This window comes from Merops nubicus, unplaced genomic scaffold, assembly GCF_000691845.1.
Source record: "Merops nubicus isolate BGI_N331 unplaced genomic scaffold, ASM69184v1 scaffold9964, whole genome shotgun sequence".
Taxonomy (NCBI): Eukaryota; Metazoa; Chordata; class Aves; order Coraciiformes; family Meropidae; genus Merops; species Merops nubicus.
The window spans coordinates 26,536-51,436 of NW_008602252.1; the positions used below are offsets into that span (position 1 = coordinate 26,536).

At 38.2% G+C, this 24,901-nt stretch overlaps 1 protein-coding gene across 3 annotated transcripts in view; it reads right to left on the reverse strand.

The window, feature by feature from the left end:
- The window catches only part of PLCB4 (phospholipase C, beta 4), an 81,309-nt gene that overhangs the window by 22,065 nt on the left and 34,343 nt on the right, over positions 1-24,901 (reverse strand). For 2 of the 3 annotated variants that reach the window (XM_008938287.1, XM_008938289.1), the window contains exons 16-28: positions 24,654-24,749; positions 22,840-22,940; positions 18,456-18,597; positions 17,764-17,848; positions 17,425-17,549; positions 16,035-16,086; positions 13,818-13,920; positions 12,236-12,400; positions 9,446-9,650; positions 5,707-5,795; positions 5,134-5,278; positions 2,886-2,935; positions 2,696-2,761 (exon numbers count right to left, since the gene is read on the reverse strand). In XM_008938287.1, the coding sequence (XP_008936535.1) occupies positions 2,696-2,761; positions 2,886-2,935; positions 5,134-5,278; positions 5,707-5,795; positions 9,446-9,650; positions 12,236-12,400; positions 13,818-13,920; positions 16,035-16,086; positions 17,425-17,549; positions 17,764-17,848; positions 18,456-18,597; positions 22,840-22,940; positions 24,654-24,749 (1,424 nt within the window). Of the gene's footprint in view, positions 1-2,695; positions 2,762-2,885; positions 2,936-5,133; positions 5,279-5,706; positions 5,796-9,445; positions 9,651-12,235; positions 12,401-13,817; positions 13,921-16,034; positions 16,087-17,424; positions 17,550-17,763; positions 17,849-18,455; positions 18,598-21,142; positions 21,179-22,839; positions 22,941-24,653; positions 24,750-24,901 lie in introns of all 3 variants that reach the window. The other variant, XM_008938288.1, reaches the window with a different exon arrangement.

Sequence of the window (24,901 nt, forward strand, 5' to 3'; positions counted from 1 at the left end):
CAGCTTGATGCTGCATCCCAAACTTTTGTCCAGACTCTAAGAAATACAAGTGGATTTGTAGCATCTTAAAACACCCTCAGCATATTTTGTTTTCATCTGCAGACAAATTTTCTGGTGGTAACAGGTCCTAGATTGATTTAGAGTCTGTTTGCAGATAGTGGTCTCCTCAGCTAGGTGTCTCATCTTTTCCTCAAGCCCACTGAATTTGCAGTTTGAATTCACATGCCTTTTACAGTGGTATATTCTTGAATTACATTGAATGATTATTTTACAAACTGAAGCCACAGCTCAGCCAGGGTTCTGAGAGGCCACCTAATTGATGGAAAAAGACTCAAATCACAGCAAAACTATCCATGAGAAAAAAGTAAAGAATCATATATAGTTCCATTAAGGGGTGGAGGACTGGGGCAGAAATCATAATTCAGTCTGTTGAAGAGGAAGTAAGTTCCTGTGATGCAAACTGCTGTTCCTGCCTTGCATCTCCCTAAAGCAACACAAATACTGAATACAACTGAAAACTGAAGGCTGGGAGGTTCTCATCACAGAATGCAAAAACGAGGAAATAAAGAAAAAAAAAATCCATTTTGCAGAACTTTATTAATCTATTGTCCCATAGTCTTTTGTATATCACTTTTGCGTTGTGAAATGGAGATTTTTTTATTTCACTAGGCTTTATTTCAAACAGTAGAAATATTCAATGTCAATGCAAATGCACAGGAAATGAATTCTGGGATTGTGGTATCTGTAACAGTCCTATACCCTGACAAAACAGAGACTGATGTGTTTTCATACAGAGCAACCAACCTCTTCCTTAGCTAGCTGTGCCCAGGGCTACCAGATTAGCTCCCACACCTCTCTGATCAGAGGTCCTTCCTCAGCCTGCTCTGCCTTCCACATTTGCATGCATTCATTTCCCTGGATACATTTCCCAAGGCCAACTTGAGATGGAAAAGTACTGGACTTTTCTTTCATTAAACAACCCAAGTAATTCCTTTCTGTTTACTTATTCCTCCAGATCTCTGGAGTGTCTATGGTTAAACAACAGCCAGCCTATTTCTGCAACTTTTAAGTTCAGGCTTAGTACAAAGGCTTCCTCAAGCTGATTGTGGATAACAACTGCATTGCTCTCCTACTTCGTCCCAGCTAATAAAATGCATCAAAACCAGTGATGAGTATACTGAGTACTTCCCTAAGATAATTTGTGAGCTAATATGGCCACACTTTTCTGCTCAGGCTCCTCTCCAAATTCAAGAAGTTGCCCTTACTGGAGCCTTTAGCAAGGCATGCTCTAGACAGGCACTTTCCTGTTAGACAGGCTTGTACTCTGTACTTAAGACCAGCAGGACACAGGATGGCTCAGACCTAATATATCTGTGCTTGAGCTAATGCTGAAAGCTCATCTGAGTGCACAGCATTGTCAGATTGTGGCTAGCAGTTTTCTCCTCAGATAAGGCTTGCACTTGCTTCCTCTAAACAGATGGATCAATTTTTTTTAACATGAGCAAGTGCAGCCTGGGCTGAGACATCCTCACACTACTGTGGGTCACAGATCAGGGACACAGACCATTAAATATGGGTGTTCTACACGTAACCATGGCACCACTTTCATTTGCAAAAATCTGCTATGGTGAACTGCTGGATGTTGTCCAATGAATGAGAAAGTAGTGGTTAAAAATAAGAAGCTCCCTAGAAAAAAAAAATAATCAACCCTGTGAAGGTCTAGAAACCATCTGTACCCAGAAGTGTAGATGACAGATACTTTTTCTTGAGCATGGGCTTTGCCACCCCACTACAATGGAATCACTCCTTTCCCTTCTGCATTGAGTTTGAAATGTAACTATTTCATTTGCTTATACTATAAATACTAGGAGTCTCACAAAAATGCCAATTACTGAAAGTAATTTCTTCATACTTCATTGTGCAGAGTCCCTGTCCAAACAACAGTTATGAAAATAAACACAAGGACTGATATTAAAAATGCTCAGGTGAGTCCATTATGTCAGCTCTGCAAAGAGAGCAAGGGAATAACTGCCCCAAAAGCCTAGAATAGATTTTTTTTGTATTCAGAACTGAAGATACTTTCTTCACTTGTTATGCCTCTTTCTGTAACAACAGTAATGTTTTTCTAATGATAAAGGGCAGGGGAAAATTGCTTGTGATTTTCCAACATAATATATATTTGTGTGTATTTGGGACATCACTACCAACAGTATCAAGCAAAAAGCTGCCTATAAAGTGGTTGACATAGATGCAAGTAAGGAGGAATAGGGAATCTGATTTTTCAGTTACACATTCCAGTTCTCTTTGGCAATTTTGCAGTTTCTCCAGTGCCTGCCTTTGATGCAGCACTCTCTCACATCACTGCTGCCTTCTTTTCCAAGCTGCCTGTCAATAGGTCATGCAAGAGGGAGCTAGATAAAATCATTACCTGAAAAAAGTGAGCTCTGGATGCTTACATGGGTCAAACAAACATGCATCAAAACTCAGGGAGACATACAAAGGGATTGCTAAAGGAAATATTTGCTCACTGGAGCATATTTCAGTATATTAAATACACATATGCCCTTCCTTAGGAGGTCCAGCTACTGTTTCTTAGTTTCTCACCTACAATTTAATGAGGAGCTGCCTGTGTTAGTGAGAACTGCAGCTTTTTTCAGTTAGAGTATCTTGCTCAGAGAGGTCTTAATGATCATACCTTTGCATGTTTCTTCTTTAAGGCATTCAGTTCTTTCTGCTGCTTCTTTAAATGCTTTATATAAGCCTACAAAAAAAGAAGTCAGATCAATTTTTCTGTGGTCATACTGACTTTAGCCAGATGAAATCCTGGCTACTTAAAGTAAGCAATAATTAGGAACACATCTGGAAAAGCTTGTGGCCATATTTACCTTCATTTGCTTTAAATCTTCTATCTTCACTTGAGGAATAAGGTCTATACCTAGGAAGGTATTGATATAGTTTATCTAAAACTTCATATATACTAGGATACATACTTTTAACTTTGAGTTTTACAATAAAAGGCTACATTTAAATTAGCAATTAATGTTTTTCAACACATAAAAAATAATTGGAGGCTAATGAGAAAATTATTCATCAAGATATAGCTAAGATACAGTTAATTTCCTTTTCAAATGCACTGCTCAATCAATTGCCTTGGGAAAAGAGAAATCAATCAATGAGGGTATTTTAATCTCCTACAGTTCTGAAGTGTCAAAACACAGCAATCTAAGAATTAAAAAAGCCACTTTTCCAAAAACACAGCAAACCATTTATGTACATTGAAAAGGAACCATGTAAGACTTCAGAATTTTGGTCCACAGCTGGAGATTGCTCTGGCACCACTTGTTTCAGGGGGGAGGCTTCTTGGGTAAGGTTGCCCATGACTACATAAAGGGTTAACTGAGGTCAGGTGTACTTTTTCTCCTCAACTTAAAACACAAAAATCATAGCCTGCAGGTAAATTTTCACTGCTATTTGTTAAAGGAGGTAAAATTTGCACTTTGGCTAACACCAAGCTATGAGAAAAAGAGCAAGAGTATACTGCAAGACTAAAGAAGAGTTGAAAATTGAGGAGAACCAAAATCCTAAAAGGTGAAAATTCAATACAAGCAACCCCATCACACAAAAATCCCAGTATTATTTAGATGAATGAAAATATATTTTGATCACCTTAACTTCAATGCAAACAAAATGAAATCTCATTTCACGTTTATGCTTTAATAAATTGTTTGTGACAAACAATGATTTTTTTTTAAATTACTAAGCACATCCTACATATAATCATTAATAAAAAACATCAATACAATGCCATGAGAATTGAATTGTGTAGGTTCTTTTCCTGAGATTTTACACTAAAATGTTTTCCTCTCTATAAATACACTGCAAATGTATTTAGTTAACTGCTCTTAATGGAGCCTGTGGACTGTAAGATTCCCCCAGCCTTGACTTTCTGTCTTTTAAGGTGAATTTGCCTGGAAAATATTCAGAAGCTGTTAAAAAAAAAAAGTGAGGGGAAGGTAGACAATTCCCTTCAGGAGAAGAAATCTTTTCTTTTCTTAGAAACATAGAATTTGGCTCAATTATAGGGTATTAACATTAGTCTAGTAAATGAGACTGGAACAGATTTAGGCACAGATAGATGCTAAAGGTTTCAAAAACACAAATCATTTAAATATTACTAAAAGTCAGAGGAAAAAAAGCAAAACAATTAGTTGCCAACCCCAACAAATTTCATGCTTAATTAATGCACAATAAAACTAATAATTGTGCATCTTGGTGATGATATATATGTTCTATGATTTTATGTTGGAGATGTCCCTGTGTTCTGGTTCTTATCGTGGAGGGGTTGGACAAGATGACCTTTGGAGGTCCCTTCCAGCCAAGACATTGTATGATCTCATTGCATAAAATAATCTGAGTTTTACACCAAGGAAGAACTTTGAAAGATTTCAGGTGGCAGAGCCCACCTGTTTTACTGACAAAAGTGGCTCCAGAGAAACAGCCTCTTGTGTCTCAAGAGATCCCTTTGCATGTGAGTGAATTCAGCCATGCCTGCTTAAGAACAAGAGCAGTCAGTGCTCCTCTTTACTCCTATCAATCCCTTTGGGCCAAGGTGGGTGAAAGGAGTGGATCAATTCTTGTGGCACATTATCAGAAATGTCTATTGTGCTTCATTCAGCTGTAGCAATTTGTTTGCTCACTTAATCTTCATTACCTGTGATGATGACTGAGAAGCAAATAATCCCATTTGACTCTGTGAGATGATTTAGTACAGTGAATAATGGATAGTGAGGAAAAAAAAAGCTATTCCCTTATAGATGAGCACATTTTCTATGGATATTTTTTACAATAAACATGCCATTTCCATAATCACTGCTCAGAATAAAACCACACATGGAAAACATTTCTAATTGTTGGGAAATCTCTACAGAACCCAATGAATTCTAAATACTTTTAATTACTTAGATCTGCAACTCTGCCAAGGGATTTGTGGAGGTAGAATAAAAGCAGAAGAGTTTCTGTGGAGTAAACCAGAAGAGTGTAAAGATCTTTACTAAACAATTCTCAGAGTCAGGCAGGTTACTACTATTGGCAGTGATTTCAAGGCTGAAGGAGGGGCACATGACTTTTGTCTACCTTTCTTGGTTTCAGTCCCAGATCCTGCAGTGGTACTTGGTCGAAGCTCAGAGCTACTCTGAGGTGTTACAGTGGCTTTGGCATTATTGGCTTTTCCTTTCCTGTCATTCTTTGAAGTGTCATTTGGTACGTCGGCTATATCACTCTGAAAGAAGTATTCACATCATAAATTAATGGTCCTTTTACTTGTGGTATAAAAGCTGGGAAATGTCTGAACTTGCTTATTTTAAACAGAATTAAGAAAACTGCAACATACTTTCAAACAACACTATACTCTGTAAAGTATTTGTAAACTATTTTAAATGGCTACCCACTAAAATTTTCTCTCTCTTTTCTAATTTCTTAAAACTTCTGCTTCTAAGAGATATGTTAATATGATCCATGAAAAGCTGGTGAATGGCATTTCAGTACATGTTAACTACCATAAGCTACTGTATATCAGAGCAGGACAAAGATAAATACCTAAAAACAAGAAATTATAAGGCAACATGCATCAATTGGAGGACTGGTTTACTTTAAAAAAAGAATATATCCTGAACATAAATGGGCTGTTTGTCATTAAGTTTTACTTACAGTTTCAATACCCATAGCTCTCATTTGGTCTGCTCTTTTTTCTGTGATAGACAAAAATTTCTTTGGATCTGATAAAGCATCAACAATATCTGTAACAAGAAAAAGAATCAGCTTTTTATGATCTGCAGAAGCATTTGGAAATTAACCTTCTACAAGAGCTTTAGTGTACCCCTGTTGTTAAGAGCCATGGTTTGCAACAATAGTCCAGCTTTCCACAGTGAACTTGTCAAGTTCTAACAGCTTTGTCTCTGGGCTATTTGAGGGGGTCCTGACTGACTTGGGCCTGCAGGGAATTGTAGAAAATGCTGTTATATTTCCTACCTAAATAGTAGTTTCAGATGGGTGGTTAAAGCAATCGGGGAAATCTGTTCTCAGCTGCCTTTGTGATGCTCCACGTCTAGAACATGACAGGCTGTGAAATGGCTTTTCTGTCACCCAGAATGACCAGCATGTGAATCTTGTATGTGACACAGTACTACCAGTGGTCTCACAGCACTACCCAGCATTGGCTAGAATACAGATTATTCTTCCTTATGCAGTGATAAATGTGCAAGCATAGGTTTACAGGAAGACAAAGACCCCTGAATCTATACCTGCCTGTTAAACAATCCCTTTCCATGCTTAATTTCAACAAAGAATTTCAGCCAAATAATTCACAAAGAGCAAAGGAGGCCTTCCCAGTAAGAAATGATTTATAGATTGAACCAGTTCAGCACCTGCAATAAGGATGTATCCAGAGACTGCAGCAGGCATCTGTTTTGATGATCTGAAACTTCAACTTGAGTATTACAGAGAAAAGGATCATTGCTCTCAGGTGAGACCAGAGTCTTGTCAGAGACAAGCCTCCCCTGTCAGAGCAGCAATTTAGGAAAGGAAGTTTGAATGCTATGGCTGGATTGATTCATCATTCACTACAAAATATTGTCATTTGCTGAACTCAGAGTTTTTGTCACAGAGAAGCACTTGTGAGGAAGCTGTTTCTTTGTGGAATGCTGCAGAGCCCTATTTTTGGCTGCTTATGAGTAAAAGACAAATGCTTTTGTATCCTTACATTTGAGATGGTCTCACTAGCGTAACAGGAATGATTTCTGCAAGGACAATTCTGACACTCATGGTTTTCATCATCATTTGAATTTTGCCCATGTTTCATGTCACCTCTTCAGCCATTTTCCAAGTGAACTTAAAGTGATGTAAGACAGAGAAGCTGCTCCACTGACCAGGGCTATACCCAAACCAGCTTTTGGAAGAAACTCTCTATCCTTCACATGCAAACTAGGGGCTGGACTGCATCATCTCCCTTCCAACTTAAGTTGTTCTACTCAATGTTCACCTGAAGTCACCATATTTGCACTTCTCAAGCAAAAGAAGCACAGACAGGGCTCCCACACCATCAAAAGTTGCATTAAATACATAGCACTACCCTTGACAGCTCTTGTTGATCTACACAAGTTGCCTCCGATAACTATCATGACCCAATGGCATCACCTGAAGCTTACTTCATACTCACAAAAACCACATGGAATTTATTTTCAGCCATAATAACAACCTTGTAGCTCAGCACCAATGGTTTCCCCTAACTTAGTAAGCCTGTCTTTTTGTCCTTGGCATGCACTCTTCAATGGGAATCCAGGACTACCCTGCTACAACGATGCGTCATTTGAAAATGGGACCTGATTATCACGAGCTTCAAGGGAGAAATGACTAACATGTTTGGGACAGTGAGACCTTTGTAAATTGTATTTGCTAACCCCAAAAGCACATCACCAAAGGCTCGGCACTTCTACGAGGGGGATGTGACTCATCACTGCTTCTCACATTGTCATTTGTCCTCTGCTTACGTTTTTTTGCTCACCCCACTGAGGTAAGGTGGGGGTGGGGAACAGCACTTTGTAGAAGGATTGCAATTAAATTTAAAACTGGGAAAATCACTGGAGGAGTATATTACAAAGGACTCTAACCACTAACCTAAGTAGCCATGCTTGCTTACAGACTTCTAATATAGAAGCTTGTCTTTGGAGAATGCTACTTCATTTGCATTAATTTGCACCTATATTGTGTTTTATTAGGAACAGAGTAGCTGATGCAAATAGAGCACAAGAAATTGCTAAGTTAAAGAAAAAAATAAATTCATGCATCTGTTAAAGTCTACAATGAATTACCCATTCTAGTTATTATTCAGTGCAAGATTTTGTATCTTACTCATACAGGTTAAAAAAAAAAAGAGTAGGTAGCTACTGAATTGAGCTATACCTTCCTACAAGTTTGCTAAAACAAGCATGGAGATCCTAATGATAGCTCATAAAAAAGTGAGAGGTTCAGTGCAGACAAGAAGTAATTAAAAAAGGCCAACAGAATGCTAAGGATTCCACCTGAGTGTCAAAAGTTATTTCCCAGTTGTTCATCACGCTGCTGTTCTATATCAATGAGAAAAATATATGAGACACATCAAAACTATCTGGGAAGGGAGAGGAGAACTAATAATTGAACTCATTCTCTTTGAAAAACAAGTCGTTCACTTCTGAATTTGTATAATGCGGTTTAATAAAGAAAATAAAAATACTATTTTCCCCCTAAGTGACCAGCACACTCAGAAGCTTCAGATACAAACTAAATTCTAAGTTTAAATTCTACTCTTAGAAAGAGCATGGTATCATTCTGAAAAAACATCAATCCCAAATCAGAAGCACGTCCCTCGTTTAGGAAATATTTTAAACTAAGTCATTTACTGTCAAAAGCCTAAATTCATCTAAGGGATATATTTAAGCACATGCTTTAATTCTCTCCTGAATTCTTTGCATAGACAGCAGGTTTGAAAACCTTTTTGCAAAGAGCAGAACTTAATTTTTACCAATGATGTTTCACCAATCAGCTCTAAGGTGAACTTCATTTTGCTGCAGAGTCAGAGCACTAACATTTAGCCCAATTTTTATTTTACAGTTTTAAATGTAAAAATACATGTTGTCTAACGTAGAAGTGAATTTCATCTGCAGTGAAGAAAACATTTCCCAGAGGTACACCTTCAGGCTGAACTTACTCATTACACTGATTTAAGTGGTGTAATGATTATTCTCAGCTATTTGTTCCTACCCACCTGTAGCAATTTGCCACTGTTCAGTATAAATGACCACAGCCCTGCCAACCTGAGCGTGGAAATGCCTCACATTAAAAATTACTTTCCTGAAAACCCCAAAATAATTAAACCACACTAAAAACGTGTCAGACTGGGAGAGAAAAATGTAGAAAGGTTTTGGAAACTAAATTATTTTGCTGTCCATTTTTAACAACATGCCAATATTCTCCAAGAAAACAAAAGTGATGTTTGAAAAAACATGTCTAGATTCTGCATCAATTATTTATACTTATAGGAGAAACAATATAGCTAAAGAAAGTGTTAACCTTACAAATATGTCAGAAAAAATGTAATGAAAAATAATTCAAGGGAAGAATCTTCCTAAAATATCAACAGAGAAAATAAAATTGGGCTAACTAGTATTAGCTTCTTTTCCCTATTATTTTGCCTTTTAATGGATACGTGTAATTAACACAGAGGCAGGCTCTTGATCTGAAAGCTGATTTCTTAACTGATTATGCAGGGATTCCAAGGAGTTAAAATACTAAATATTTCCAACCCTCCAGCACTGGGTGTGTGCTTCTGGCTGGCATTCTGACCCTGCAGTACACCAGTACTTCCCCCCAGTGCTCCACACCTACAGCACACTGAGACACAGGTTTAGCTCACCTCCAAATCCATCAGGCACATATGTTTTAAGCACAATGTTGCAGAAAACTGTTGGCAGAGAGAGTGGTTTGTTGCCCTCATTCCGAAGGGAAATGTGTCTGTAACCTGCTTGCAGACCATCCAAAGGCAGGATCCTCTGACCAATCAACTTATTGTTGTCATCATACACTGCTATTCTCAGCACAGCCAGATCAGGGAGAATAACCTGGAAAACCATAAAATGAAGAAATTCAGTGACTCTAATACAGTAACACACTCCCCACCTCCCATGTTTGTACCATTCACTCTGTACACCAGGAACATCCTCATGACTAAGATAATGTCATTCCCTGCAAAGTACACACGTGTAGCTGAATCTTTCCTAGAAAAGCTTTTTTTCCACCCTAGATAATGGTCAGATGCCAGAATATGCAAATCCTGCAGTTTACATTTACACTAGCTAAATATTTTGCCTACTTGTTTTTCATTACCAGAGACTGGTGACATTGCTAAGGCAGCAGGTTAAATGGGAAATGACTGATACAGTGGCAATTGAAAGGGAGATAGCACTGAATCAGGAGGGATTCTGACAAAAAGATGGGATTTGGGATGTATCCAAAAGGGCAATGAAGAATGGAAGGAGTGCAAGCACAAGCTGATGGGGATGTATGCTGAACTTGTGGTTCTGCAAAGGGGAAGAGCAGAGAGAGGAGGGCAGGGTGACAGACCTGCTGGATTTGGATGCTGCCAGCAGAAGTGGGTGTGCTGCACTCAGGACATGAAGGGTACATGGTCTGTGTGGTGGGCAGGGACACTGCCAGCTATCTGCATCTGTCAGTCCCCATCAAAACAGTTACCAAAAAAATTCCCTGCCACTTCCAGTTTTAGAGGGCAAAAAATAAAGTATGTGTTTTGTCTTAGAACCCACCTGACCTACACACAGATATCCTGCTCTAGATTATAACTCAGCACTCCCAGCACAGGTTACCACCAGCACTCACCCCATCCTCCCCCTTACACAACAGAGTGACAACACAAAACTTGAGTTAGAATGACTGAAGCTTTATTTCAGTTAAAATAAAAACAAAAGAACATGACAGAAGAACAATTAAACACATTACCTGAGAGTAACTGTGTAGGATTAACCATCAGCTTGAGGAGAATACTGTAACCCAAACAGGGCAGGTAAGATCTCTCCTCTACAGGCCACAGACTAGCACACTTTTCATTACATGATGGGTTCAGATACAGATTTGCTAGGGAGCAGGAGTGGGAACTAAGAAGCTTATAGTTCCCTATCCATTACTTTGTTCTGTGGTATCCTGGTAGGCACTTGCACCTTCAAGACATTTTAGCACTAGGCACCCCACATTTTCATGTCTTTCAACCAGAGGAGTTGTTCCTGCTGTGTTTCTGACACTCATTTACTTGGTCATCAATGGATGTCTTGATGCCAATGCTAAAGCAAATATATGATAAGGGCCTGAGTTGAAGAAAAATGATCTCTTGGATGACTTACAGCATGAGTTATTCAAGAGAAAGTGTGACCATGCAACTGTTGATTGCTGAGTAGAGGAGAAAGTCCAAGGAATACTGCCATCAGCCAGTGTACCCATGTCATTCCATACAGGTACCCCCCTTTTAGACTGAAGCTGTGTGTACCCTGTAGTTCATGAGCCTTCTGATTTAAGAAATCAGATAGCAGCAGATGCTGGCCATATGGCCAGCAAGCCATGGACAGCATGATTGCCTGTCACTGTACCTAAGCATCTTCCCTGTGCCTCCCCATATAAAGAGACAAGCACATAAAGTGACATTCATTCCAGACTATAACTGAGTCCAGAAAAAACTCTTGCATTAACTACATTTCTATTAAAAACTGATTATACTTTTAAGGAAGCAAATTCTGTATGTAATATACCCAAGTGTGAAGTGTTGGCACCACTTGGCAAAGTCTGTGACTTTGGAATAAAAGAGCAACAGTTTTGCATGACAAACAAGCAAAAGAGACATTATCAAAGACAGCACTGCTAACACACATAGTCTGGATGAAACTCCACCCAACAGAATAAAAATTAAAAAAAATATATATGTGTATCATATATATATAAAGACTGAGAGATAAAAATGGAACACAGATGATTGATCTCTCTCTTTAAATCCCCATACCAACAAAAAAAAAAGGTTTGTTTCACTTTTGTAATCAAAAAAACATGATGAAAAAGGTACATGATGCACATGGACTACTGAAGGAGGGAGCTGGCAACACGTCTGAGGAACACAGCACCCTTCCAACTTTTCCATGTAATGACATTGACCTTAGCTTTGGATGCAGCATCTCACCTGCCCTCTGGGCTGAAGGAACAGTGCAAGATAGCAGCCACTGCCAGGGCAGGGAAGAAGAAATCTCCAAGGAATGATGGTGTCCATCAGCGGGGGCTCATTCTGAGCAGACTGCATACCTTGAACACAGGCATGGCCATGGAAGAGGTGGCTACCTCCAAGTGGGAGGAGGAAGCAAAGGGGAGGGAAAAGCCAAACAGAAACAAACAAATAAAAGAAAATCATGTGACAGCTACAGAGGTTAGCCATTAGAAGAACAAAACAAAGCAAAAATTAAAAAAAAAAAAAATCAAAAACAAACCCAAACAACCTCTGGCAAGCTTATTTCAGCTTCAGATTGTTTACTGTAGTCAAAAGGAGCCCTACAAACCCTTTTGCACCGAAGCGGGGAGGGGTGGCTCAAGCGAGCAAGGATGCCCATGTGTGAGAGGGTTGGCAACCACCAAGTGTGCTTTCCACATCTCCTACCTTCCGAAACACAAATGATTCCTCATTGTAAACAGGGTTCAGCCCGTTGTTCATCACCATGCGGGTCCGGAACTCTTTCCGTATGGTGTCCGTGGGCAGCCCGTACATATCCACCTCCACATAGGTGCCAATCTTCTTGTCTGACAAGAACTGACCAGATATCACCTGCCACACAATAACAGAGCAGTAAGGGAAAGCAGTCCAGACAACACCAGCAATATAAAGTACACAGTGTTTTAGGAATACTAGAAATATTGGGGTTTAATTTTTTTTTTTTAAATTTTTAATTGACAGCAGTCTGAAAAGTGCTTTATACAGAACAGGTATTTATTTTACCATATGAAAACAAGGATACTTAGTGCTAAAATTGCATTTCTTTAGGAAAGTGTTTGTAGTAAAACCTTACATATAGCCTGAATTTGCAGCCCAATTAGCTGATGTCTCCCTGATGCAACCACTGTATTACTGAAAAACACTGAATGGAACACCCAGACTGGGCACTGCTATCCCATAACTTTGAACTTTCTGTTTGGAAGCACTGTCACCTATCCCATGTCTGGAATATAAAGAGGTGAAAGGAATCTACTGCTCTGCTTTCACTCAGGTAAAGGCTTTCAGCTAATCACATGTCAGTCTAACTCCATATTACATGCCTGGGAAATGTAAGGTGCTTAAAAAGCAAACAAAAAAACCACCCAACTCCTCTATATTATACATGTAGATTTGTTTCAATTTTACTCCAAGTAAAATTTAATTTAATACTCCAAATAAAACTTAATTGTCTAGAGTGGACAATGAATCCTTGGTCAGGCAGAGTTTGAAATTTCCATGCTGGACATAGAAAGGGATAGTTGGAAGCTTAAGTCCTCTGTTAAGCTGCAGGTAGGCTAGTTGAGGAAAGAGAGTGTCAAGTAACAAGACACGTTTTACAACTGCCTTCTTTCCAAAACTGGGTAACTAATCATGCTTTAGAACTACAACAGGAGTTTTATGGACATTGTTACGCATAGATAACTCCAAAAGAAGGACTTCCATCACAAGAACCATTTTTCTCTGTTTCTTCTGAAAATAACCTGTCCACATGCAAGTTTTATGGACATTGTTACACATAGATAACTCCAAAAGAAGGTCTTCCATCATAAGAACCATTTTTCTCTATTTCTTCTGAAAATAACCTGTCCACATGTGCCCATACTCCTCCTTGCTCTATGGTGACAAGTGAGGTTTGTATAATTTAATACTGGAATTTCACTCATTTATTCATTTGTGAGTGCTAATTTAACCAAAAAGAACATCAGAGGGGTTAAAAACCATTTCTAATTCTATCATGTTCCACTCAGATCAAATAAACACAGATGTTGCAGCCAGCAATAAAAACCCAAATAAAAAAAAAAAAACAAACAAACACAAAAAAACCCCAAACCAACCAAACAAAAAGAAACAAACAAACAAAAGCAACAAAAGAAAACAAACCGCTGGAAACGATTGGATAAAATCCACAAAATCCAAACTGATTTTTTATTGGCATTTAAAAGTGATCTTGATTGTGGCCAGATGACAGAAGTTTGTGTACTGCTTTTACCTGGACTGAGCATGTTGCAGCAATTACACCATCTACAGGAGTTTCAGAGAAAGGGTCAAACGTTCGATCTGGTCGTCGCATGAAATCTGGTTTAAGGAGATACCTTATTCAAATAAAAGAACAAAATTATTCCTGTGGACATTAAATTTCTACTAAATACTAAAAAAAAATGGATGTTCTAGCTGTAGCCAATGAACTCTCCTAGAGCTCTATAAAATACAGATTACCATTCTATCTGCAAGTGTGAGGAAACATTACAGTTGCCTGGAATATACAGAAGTGTTAAACTGAATTTTCAAATACCAGCTACTGAAAGATGAAACCAACCCTAGATTTAAAAATGAAAGTAAATGTAATATAATGGATGCCAAAAATAATTTAATAATAGATTTTAAAAATACAGAGAGTTATCAAATAACAAAAAGTAGATGCTCTCATTTGTTTTGATTATACTTTGGAACAATAGAAAATTATTCAGTTTTATTTTTTTTTTTAAATGAAGCAGTTCCATGGAGTTAAGACTCATAGAATAAATTTCAGCTTGAAGGTAATTTTTTCATCTGAGTTATAAAACCTTAGGGGAAACAGCTGATAATGTCAGTGCTGACAGATTGTTAATTATAGTAGCATGAAAGGTACTACCATAATAACACTTACAATACCTCCCTGAGGACTACACACTGGATGAACATATCAATGAAGCCAATACGTGCTCTGATGAATCAAAACCTAAGGATTCTGCCATCAAAATGAAACAGCTGTTGGCAGAAATGCTGTGCTATACATGACAGGGGTTCTCTTCCACTGGTCATATAGAAGTCATCTTGCTAAGTCTGCAGCTGATTCAGCTACTAGAAGATTTTATTTTTATTTTTTTTATCCACTCTTGGTCTCTCTGGTGAATCACTGGCACACAATGTTATAAAGGCCTAGACAGAATTCAGAAATAATTAAAAAATGCTGGAAAAATTCCAACAGAAAGAATGTCAATGTTTTCTCCCATTTTTTTGTAACACTGCTTCTGTTTAGGAAAGTAATATTCCTCATTTTTCTTACATTATAAATGTGATTTCATTACATTTTATTCATTTTAAGTGGATTATGGGCAGAAGGGAACCATCAGAAACATTCTTAGCCTCTGCATCCATTCTACTGAAATAAAAGAAATGCTGAAGAAGTCCTGAGAGAAGGAAATGTAAGTTTTTATTTTCATTGCCCTGCATGTTTTCTGTGACTGAAACAACACTACATTTATAATGGATATCAAAATATTATCACTATATTACAATGCATCACCACAATATTAATGTAATACCTGACAACTGACATAAGAATCAAAGAATTTAGTTGATAATGATGCCAAATTCTCTGAAGGACAGGCAAGAGTAAACAGCTTCTCTTTTACTAGGCTTGTTCATCAAACAAGAAAGGAACTATACTCTGCCATAACAAAAAAAAATGAAAATCAGAGTGGCAAAGCACTGTGCCAACCTTTCTGCAGATGAGGAATTTCACCAAGCCTCATCTACTCAGATTTCTCTTTCTGAATAAGATTTGTGTTAGTACAGGAGGTTTTTTTTTTCTTCCCAGGATGAGTTTGCAGATTTTAATGTGTTTCTGGACTGTCATTTCCTATAATCCATCAAACTTCTCCTTTCTCTTGATGTTAATGATCAGTCTATCCTCTTAAGGTATTGTCAACATTTGAGAAATAGCTATCAACATCACTTGAGCATCCTTTTTCATGCAAAAGTCATGACCAAGAACTTAGAGAAAGACTTTACTATTCTCTGTGAAATCTGCTCTTCAGCTACAGTACACAGATTTAAAAAATGTTCCCTATAAATTAAGACTCAACACGTCCAAGTAAATTTGGAAATCCATGAACCATACACTGAATCTCCATTCTGAGGCATCTCTTCAAAGAAAGGTTGAGAACAGAAGCTGAAGATGTATTTAAATAACTGTGTATGGTATTCATCATGTTCATAATCTGCACACAAAGCCTCTTCTATCTCATCCTTAAAAAATGGGCATAATTAAAAAGCTTATTCATCAGAATACCTCCTTGCAGGGGATAATTTTCCCTGAACTTTGCTCTTCAGCTAGCATCCCATTTTTCTTTTGTAACACAAAACTAATAGTGACAAAATGCCATTAAAAGCACAGTAAAGGATTCTGTTACAGATTGACAACAGTTTAACTCATATCACTCACCCGCATGATCCATTATATTCAAATTTTCCTTGATTCAACTGCATTGCTAAATCTGTCAAGAGGGAAAAAAAATTACTGTTTCCTTCTGAAAATCCAGAAAACAATCCTTTTTAGGAAAGAAAATAAAACTGTTCAGAACAAGCAGTTTAAATAAAAATTAAAGTTAATGCATATAAAATACACACATCTAAGAAATAAAAGGAAGTAATGGGGCAACTTCAGATTTCTTCACAGGAGTACCAGCTTTATCAACCAAGCTGAAGTCTACGCTGTGCTTAGAAAAAAGTGTCTCCCTGAATTCAAACACACTCAGTAGGCAGAGAAGTATCAGACTGTGGTCATATTAGGTGCCTGAGATGGGATTTCCATCATCTAACATCTGGTACCTATAGTATCGATGCCTCCATTTCTGCCCATGATCTAGGATCACTCTGAATAATGGAGGGACACAGGTATTTTAACAGTACAACTAATCTCAGCCTAAGGCAGACAAAATATATTAGATGAGACATTCTAGAAGTATGTATTTCTCTAAAATGACCATATGAAACTACCTCCGATGAAGCTGCTGGTAGCCTGATGTCTTAAGGAAAGGGAAATGACCTTCACACTGTTTTTAGATAGGATTAATTGACTGAAATACCACAAAAAGAACCCACAAAGATCACAGCAGCACTGCTTTATCACATCAAATGTTTCAACATTTAAAGCGTCCGAGTTTTATTCAATTAATTGTTATGGCACTTGTATATAAAGACAGATAGTAAACACAACAACCCCCCTCCCCATCCAACCCTCTCCCAAACTTTGTACAAAAGAAGATGTTTTCCTGCAGATTTCCAGCTACACCACAATATTCCCACCTTCACTGAACAGGAAGAATACATCTCCTCTCAGTTTATGCTGTGTGGAGGCATTTATATTCCCTGGCATCATTCTCTCAGCTGGGGTCTCAGACCCCATTCTCTGATGCTGAACATGTGACTCTCTAACATCTCCCAAAAACTGCTCTACAAATGCATTGAGCACACAACTTTTCACCATCTTTTTTTCTACGCTCCATCTTCACTTTGCAGCCACGTGCCAAACTGTGCCAAAGCTGTGCTTTGTGAAAAGAGTCATTTCCCTCTAATTAAGGCTTTTTCTTAATAAAACATTTCGTGGAGAAGTTACAGCACTCATTTTTCCATGAAAGGGGCCAGCATTTTCCTTCTATGTACATCTTTTTTATTGCTCCTTGTCTTATGCTTCCATAGTTCCACCCCACTGTATTGTTTAGCCATATGTCCGTTTCCTCCAAAAATGCCAGAAGGAAATCCAGGGCATCTGTTTGAGAGCTACTGCCCAAGCCATTCTTTAGGATTGAGGTTCACTGGTTGTTGCTGCCTACCTGGGGTCTGATAGTTCAGGGAGACCATCTGGCAGCCAGCGTTCCAGAAAATTTGAGGCATGTAATTACTGGAATCCACTCGGCCTCCCTTTGGGTATATCCGACTCATTTGTCGTTTATTATAACTGTATAATTCATCAAGGAAAATAAAAGAAAATCATAGAAATCTATCGTCATACCCCTGGTATCTTCAATATTTCTTACATTAATCTGACCGTTTCTCATCTCATGAGTTACAATTCCCTTTTCTTTTCTAGACAGGGACCACTAAATCTAAGGTGGTACACTTGTTTATTTGTAGCATGAGGAGAGAAGTGGTATGAGGAGGTGAAAGGATACTTCACAAACTCAATGGCATGGGTCTTCAAATACCCTAGGCCGACTGATTCGTTGAAAGAGGACATATTATGATGAATATTGCGTTCTAGAAAGAAAAGACAAGACATTTTAAACCACAAATTCAAAACCATGCACTGTACGTAATAGCAGGATATAGCAAATTCTGCTCTGTTGCCCCATTATGTGTCACTCTGTACTCAAGAGGAATTTCATAATATTTCTGACTTGCTTCTTTCTTTCAATTCCTGGGTAATCGACAAAACTTTCTGGTTTTGTCTAGGACAAAATTGTTATTCAGGGGCTGTGCTGTGTGGCTAGATAAGGCAAAACAACATGATAAATGGTCTACTGCAATATGAAAGCATCTGCTAACTGCTGACCACTGGGACAATCAGGCTCACCTTACTTCACAGAAAAATAAACTAAAAAGAGTCGTTCAGTTGGAAAGGCCTATAGAATATAAACACCCTCAACAGCTTCACGTTCCCACAGTAATTTAGTGACTCCATGTGGATGGCCAATGGAATAACATGCTACCTTTACATTCAAGGAAACAGATCTAAAAATATACTGATGGTCTTTAAACTATGAAAGTCTTATGCCATCTCTAAATTCAGGAAATGTAGAGATTAAAAAAAAATACCTAGACTAAGCAGACAAATACTTTTATTTCATTCAACCTTTTATGTTACCTTCTGCTACATCGAAACCTTGAAATTTTACAGGTTGAGCATAGTTGACCATTGTTGATAAATATGGATGTATATTGGTTGTGGCACCTACATATTTGTAAGATGCCATCCACGCTTGTTCATCTTCAACAGTTACTAAACCCTGAAAACACATTAAAAAAGGATAATCACTATTTGTGTGTGCAAACACTATTGTTGGAATTTTCAAGTGCGAAACAAACTTATACCCAAATCTGCAGAAAGTTAAAGAAAGTGCAAATTAATACAAGAAAAGTGGAAATTTGATGTCACAAGTTAAGATTTATTTTTTGTTGATATATGCACCAAACACTCTCAATGTTACAGGATGCATGCAAGAGGACTGATGACAGAAAAACTCTTTAGCAGTGGTTAAATATTACATGGTGTTAGTAAGGTCAAGATAAATAGTACAACAGACTGAACAATGGTGGGAGAGAATGATCTGTCTTTGTCAAATAAATTAATGAGAATTGTGATTTAATGTACATTTTCTGGTGGCAACTGTGGTGTAGTAGTGCATACTTGGTACTGAGTAGAACTTTATCAATATCCAAACACAGATAGGTTCAATTGCTACTCTTGACTAACAAAAGCAGACCAAAATATAGGGATTACAACCTTAACTGGACAAACAGATGTCACAAGACCAACAAGAGAGACAATACTAAGCTCGTATTCCTAGCCACTTAAACTGACAAAAATCTGAATGCATCATTCACATAAAGACAGGCTAGAAGTTCAAAAGTTTTCTGTGAGTATCTCATCTGCCAAAAACCCACAACAGGAAGCACTTCTCATGTGGATCTACCTCTCCAGCTTTTTCCTTTCCCTAAACCAGTTTGAAACACATTCTTTTCACTGAAAGGAAAAAAAAATAAAGATCTCTGTCAATCTAGGCAGACTCTGCAAGGCTTACTGTTCATGGCATTTTCCCCACAAACATTACTGCTTGCTCTTTTACCAGTGAACCAGCTACCAAAAATCTAACCTATCGTAGGCTGAATTCTTACAGTAGAGGTTCTGATTTTCAGCATGCAACCCACGTTTGTCAGAAAGTTCTCCTTCACTCTTGTATGGGGAAATATTAACATGAAGCACTGCAAAGCCCTTTCTCATGGAAGATGAATGCAGTTCACAGAACCTACACCACTGCATCTCATTTACTCAGATGGGTGATTAAAGAAAAGGTGAAACTACTTCCCAGAATTATGGACATGTACCTCTACTGGCCAGATAGTGCAGACATGTCAATAAATGAACTCTGTGTGAAATGAAACAATTTATGCCTTGATAAACACGTAAAGTTACAAGGAATGTAATTTTCTGCCAGCACAGAATAGCTGAGTGATCAGAATGAATTCAGGTACACACTGTTCTGTGTATTTTAGACTGAATCAAACTGACACCACATTTTAATGCTGATCACCAGGGGTCAATAGAACTTCTTTTCAGGAATCCACACATTGAGAGTTCACAGATCTGTTCCCTAACTATGCCAAATGGTACATCCCTTTATTAGTAGGATACAGGCATCTTTTTGTCACTAGGTCAATACTTGTTAATAGAATTCAGAACAAACTAAGGCCAAATTTCATCAAAGGAACTAGTTCTTTTCAGTGTCTACATTTTTGGAAGGCCAGTAATTCAGGAAGAACTGACCACCTATCTTCTAAAAACTAGGCTACTTCACTCTGCCTCTTGCTGACTGCTGAGATTTGTTATCCATACTTTACTCTCCTATACTATTACTTCTGTGTCTAAGTGATGAATCACAGTGAAAAGGAAGTCAAAGGGGATTACAGATGCCTCAGTGACAAGGCAATAGGACCCTGCAGACTGTAGCTGTATGGATTTGTTAGTGACACTAGCTCTAAAACAATGTTTTAATGATTTTATCTTTCTTACTTGCAAATCCATAATTTTTATAGTAAATGGGCTATACTTTGCAGTGTCCACAACTTTAAAAGTATGAATTAGGGCTAAGGATGGAATGTTTCTTACAGCCTACAGAAACAAGGGAATGTTTACAACAGCACATGACCCTTTTAGGGCTAGAGAAAACAATGGGGGAAAGTTGATCTCTACATTATTTACACCTCCCCACCTTTAGGAAACGAAGCAGAACCCACTTAGAAAACAACATAGACTGAAACAAAGTGTGGTTAGGAACAGGAGCAGCTTTAATGAGAGAAGAGAAGGAGGAGGAGAGTGGAAGGAGGTGGGAAGAGTCTTACAGAAGGGATTCCTGGGAGAAGATAAATGCAGAAGTCCCAAGGGAAAGCAAAAGGAAGAAAAAAGAGAGGAAAACAAAGTGTGGTCAGGGTAAGGGAAGAGGAAAAAAAGGAGCAGGGGTGATACATCGCAACACCATTCAAAGAACTGCTGTTTCCCAGTGCATGACAGTTGAGACTGAGATCAGACACTTCTAAGCAGGCAAAAGTCATGCACTCCTAACTGTCCCCGGATCTTAAGAGCCCTAACCCCAGTATAAAAGTACAGCAGAAGAAACCCTAAAAGGCAAAAGGAGGTAGAGTCATTTGCAAAATTACTCTGTAGGTGGAGTGAAACTGAGAATAAAATTGTTAAAGCTCGAAGAATGCATGAGAAGTAAAATGTATGTTATATATAAAGCAATAAAATAAACTACATAACATCCTATGTGTCACCTTTTTACTGTTTTCTTGCTCAGAATCTTCAACAGCCTAAGGGAAAAAAATATATATAAATTACCCAAAGAAAAAGCAATAGGAAACAGTAAGGAAAAAAAAATCCTCAAAAAATTAATGCATTAAGCAAAAAGTACACCCTTTTCCACCTTCCTGTGTGCCTCATCTGTCCCATACACTTGCAAAAATTTGCAATTACTTTCAAATCTGGGTACAAAAGATACAAAATTCAACAGCTGGCTCGCAATGAGAATAGGAGGGAGGATGCTGGACAGTTAAGCCAAACTCACTTCTATCACTAGCTGCTGAGGACAGGAAGTTTCAGAGAAGAATGAAAGACTCACACACTCAGACAATACAAAAGATCTTTAGATCTGCATATGCAACCTGCCCAGGCTCTGAAAACTCAAGGGTTAAGGCTGCTGTAAACTGTACTCTGAATGTCCACATTTGGAAAAGGTCTGTCTCAAGATGTTATTTGCCATGGGACAGTTTGTTACAAGCTGCCACTACTGAGAATCTCAGACAGATAAATGTTGACTTGGCACTGAATGTACATTCCTGAAGGATAAAGATCAAGTCACTGATCAGCAAAGAAGCAGAAGTTATCCAAGGGCATATGCTGAGGATGAGTGAATAATCTAAAACAAAAAAAACAACCACCAAAACCCCAAACAACCCACAACCAAAAACCAAACAAAGCCCAAAACACTCAGGTGGTGAAGGACCAGCTGACTTAGCAAGTGAAACCAGCCCTAGAGCAAAGTTAAAAGTCACTTCAGTAGAAGGCTTCATAAAAGTCCTGAAGAAGCAAAGATGTTGACTTGAAGAGACCAAGAAGGCATCCTGTTGTCTCAGTGATACTGCTGGAGACATACTGCCAAGGGCAACCTGTACTATGAAAGGCTTTCCACACCTATACTTGTATCTGCAGTAAGATCCAAAGGTAGCCTGGCAGAAGAGTAGTGGCCAAAATATTTAAGTGATAATGGAGCATGATCTGATCAGGTACCTTAGCTCCCAGATGTGCTTTTTCTGTTGCAAGCAGCAATAATGCCTTCAGTGCCAGGCAGGCTTAGCTTGGAATTCCAATATTCTGTATCTAATTACCATCAAGCAATATTCAAGTTACTGAGCACAGGCTGATAAACTGTATGAAATGAGGTATGAGTGGAATAAAGGGGACTCTTAGAGCCCCACTGCAACACCACCCCACTGGGGAATGATCAAACTATTCTGTCTTCATTGCTGTAGGTGGAAGGAAGTATTTACCCTTAGATAATAAGAAATGACCCAGAGTATCCTTGTAGTGAAGACACAGGATGCAGCCTTGCAAAAAAACACTGCTGGGTGAGGAAGCTGATAGTCCACCTCATATGAGGGCTCTGCAACTGAGATGCAAAGCAGAACATCAGAGGCAGGAGCTTGCTTTACTGCCTTTAATTATGTCATCAAATCCTTCACTTGTATGCTGTTTAATTCTATTTCCTCAATTGAGTATTGTGCTTGAACAAGCAGAAAGTATTATTCACTACAAAATTTTGTCCTCCTGTGAACCTAAAGATTAGGAATCTGGTGAAGCTCTTGAGTTTGAGGCTTCTAACAACATGTGCTATGATGCTTCCAAAAACAGAGGGGCTTTTACACCCACCTCCATGGAAAGCTTCCCAAGAAATATATTTAAGAAGCAATCCCACCTTTTTGACACTGATGGCAACAGCTTCTTTTTGACTGTAATCATCTACAGTAAGGTCACTTCCAAATTTGTACTCTGGATGAGCTTCCTCTTCTTGGTCAGCTGCACAGAAAAGAAAAATGATCAGTGTAAAAAGCACAGCAACTGTCAGGTTTGCATGAGACATGAAACAAATGACACTTGTTTTGTTCAATACACAGGTTTGGCTTTGGTATTATTTTAAAACAGAAATAAAATCCAGGTTATTAGCTTTCTAATCATTAGTAGTAAATTACAGCTAAAGCCTGAGATTCTTACAGCTTTGACACAATTAGTAAGTGAATTGATTTACCATATCTTTGAAGGAATCAGCAATTTGCTTAGCAGAAGTGTGAAAAAAAACCCCAACAGGCTTGGGAAAATAACAAGAAATGAAGACAGAGTTGTTTAAATACAAATGTAAATGTTGCCAGTGTCCAGACTTCTCATGCATTGTTGAGTCTCCTCTTTGACACGATTAGTAAGTGAAATTTTATTTACCATATTTTTGAAGGAATCAGTAATTTGCTTAGCAGAAGTTTAAAAAAAAAACCCCAATAGGCTTGGGAAAATAACAACAAATGAAGACAAAGTTGTTTAAATACAAATGTAAATGTTGCCAGTGTCCAGACTTCTCATGCATTGTTGAGTCTCCTCATCTGCCTCTACTATAGGGAATCTTTTTTGTTTGCTTTTAAGGTGATTTTCTGTGAGGACCTAGAGTACTCAAAGAAGCTAAAAAGTCCTTTTACAGACACAAACCCATTAATCATATTATTCATATGGATTTAAACTATTTCAGAAAATATTTATTTGAGCCTCTTGGTAGTCTAGCACACAATTAATAGCACAGCCCAATAAGAATACTATTTGAAATAAGCATTCCAATGCACATCAGCCTGTAAAACAACAGAACCTCCTCTGTGCTCCTTGATCACCTAACTAAAGATACTGAGAGGCCTCTCCAAAAAGTTGTTGTACTTTGGTCTTTTTTTAGCAATGCAAGGACAGATTTGCAAGATTTGGACCACAAAGACTATCTTGTATGAAGACCTCTACTGACTGCAATAGCAGTGGCTTTGTGCTGGTAAAATAAATGTGAAAAATAAAATAAATCAAGGAGATGACCAAGGGGCAGGCTAAAGCTGGGACATTCAGTGTGACACGGGTCACAGGCCTGTTATCCTGGTTCAGATGCTTGCAGGCAATGCATGATTTGCCTCTGTTGAAGGTAGACATTGAAAACTGACAAGGTGAATCACACCCTAGATATGTCTGTTTTTCTCTGATGGCCATAAACACATTCCACATCACTGGCTCATATCTAGATGTTTACACTGAAGATATCTGAAGTTTGGCAAAAGAAATCCTATCCCTCGTTTTATCCTTATAAAGCATAATGCAGTAATCCAATCTGATGTTTACACAAGTATTAAAAATAGTGATAAAATCTGTTTTCAAAGCAAAGATCATAGTCTCTCACATACATTCATAAGCACAGTGAAAATCTGACTTAGTTGTTGCTTCAGGATGACTTCTGAGCAGCAAGTGGAAGGTAAAATGACCATCAGTACCACCAACTGAGCTCACGTTCCTACCACAGAGGCAGGAGCAGCTGTGCTATGTATTTGAGATGAGATGGTAAGGCCAGGGGTCTGTGCAAATGCTCCTGCACTGAGCCCTTACTGTTACTGCCACAGACCACAAGCACATGAGTAATGTGCCCACTAGCTGCTCATGGCAGCCTACTGATTTACCACAGGCAATGTCTGAGAGCCCCTCTAATGAAATCCTCACCACTCTCTATTTCTTCTTCATTATCATCCTCTAGGATATTTACAGGAGCAGCAGTTTCTCCAGCCTCCATCATCTTTTTCAGAGCATCAAGCTGTTCTGTTAATAAGAAAAATAAAAATAAATTACTCGTGGCATGAAGTGCTTGTAGTACAAAAAAAAATACATGAGAACAATCATAAATGATTCTCTGATCCCAAGAGCTACTTTTATTTAATGAGTTCTCTAAGTTTGCAGTTAGCAATTAGATT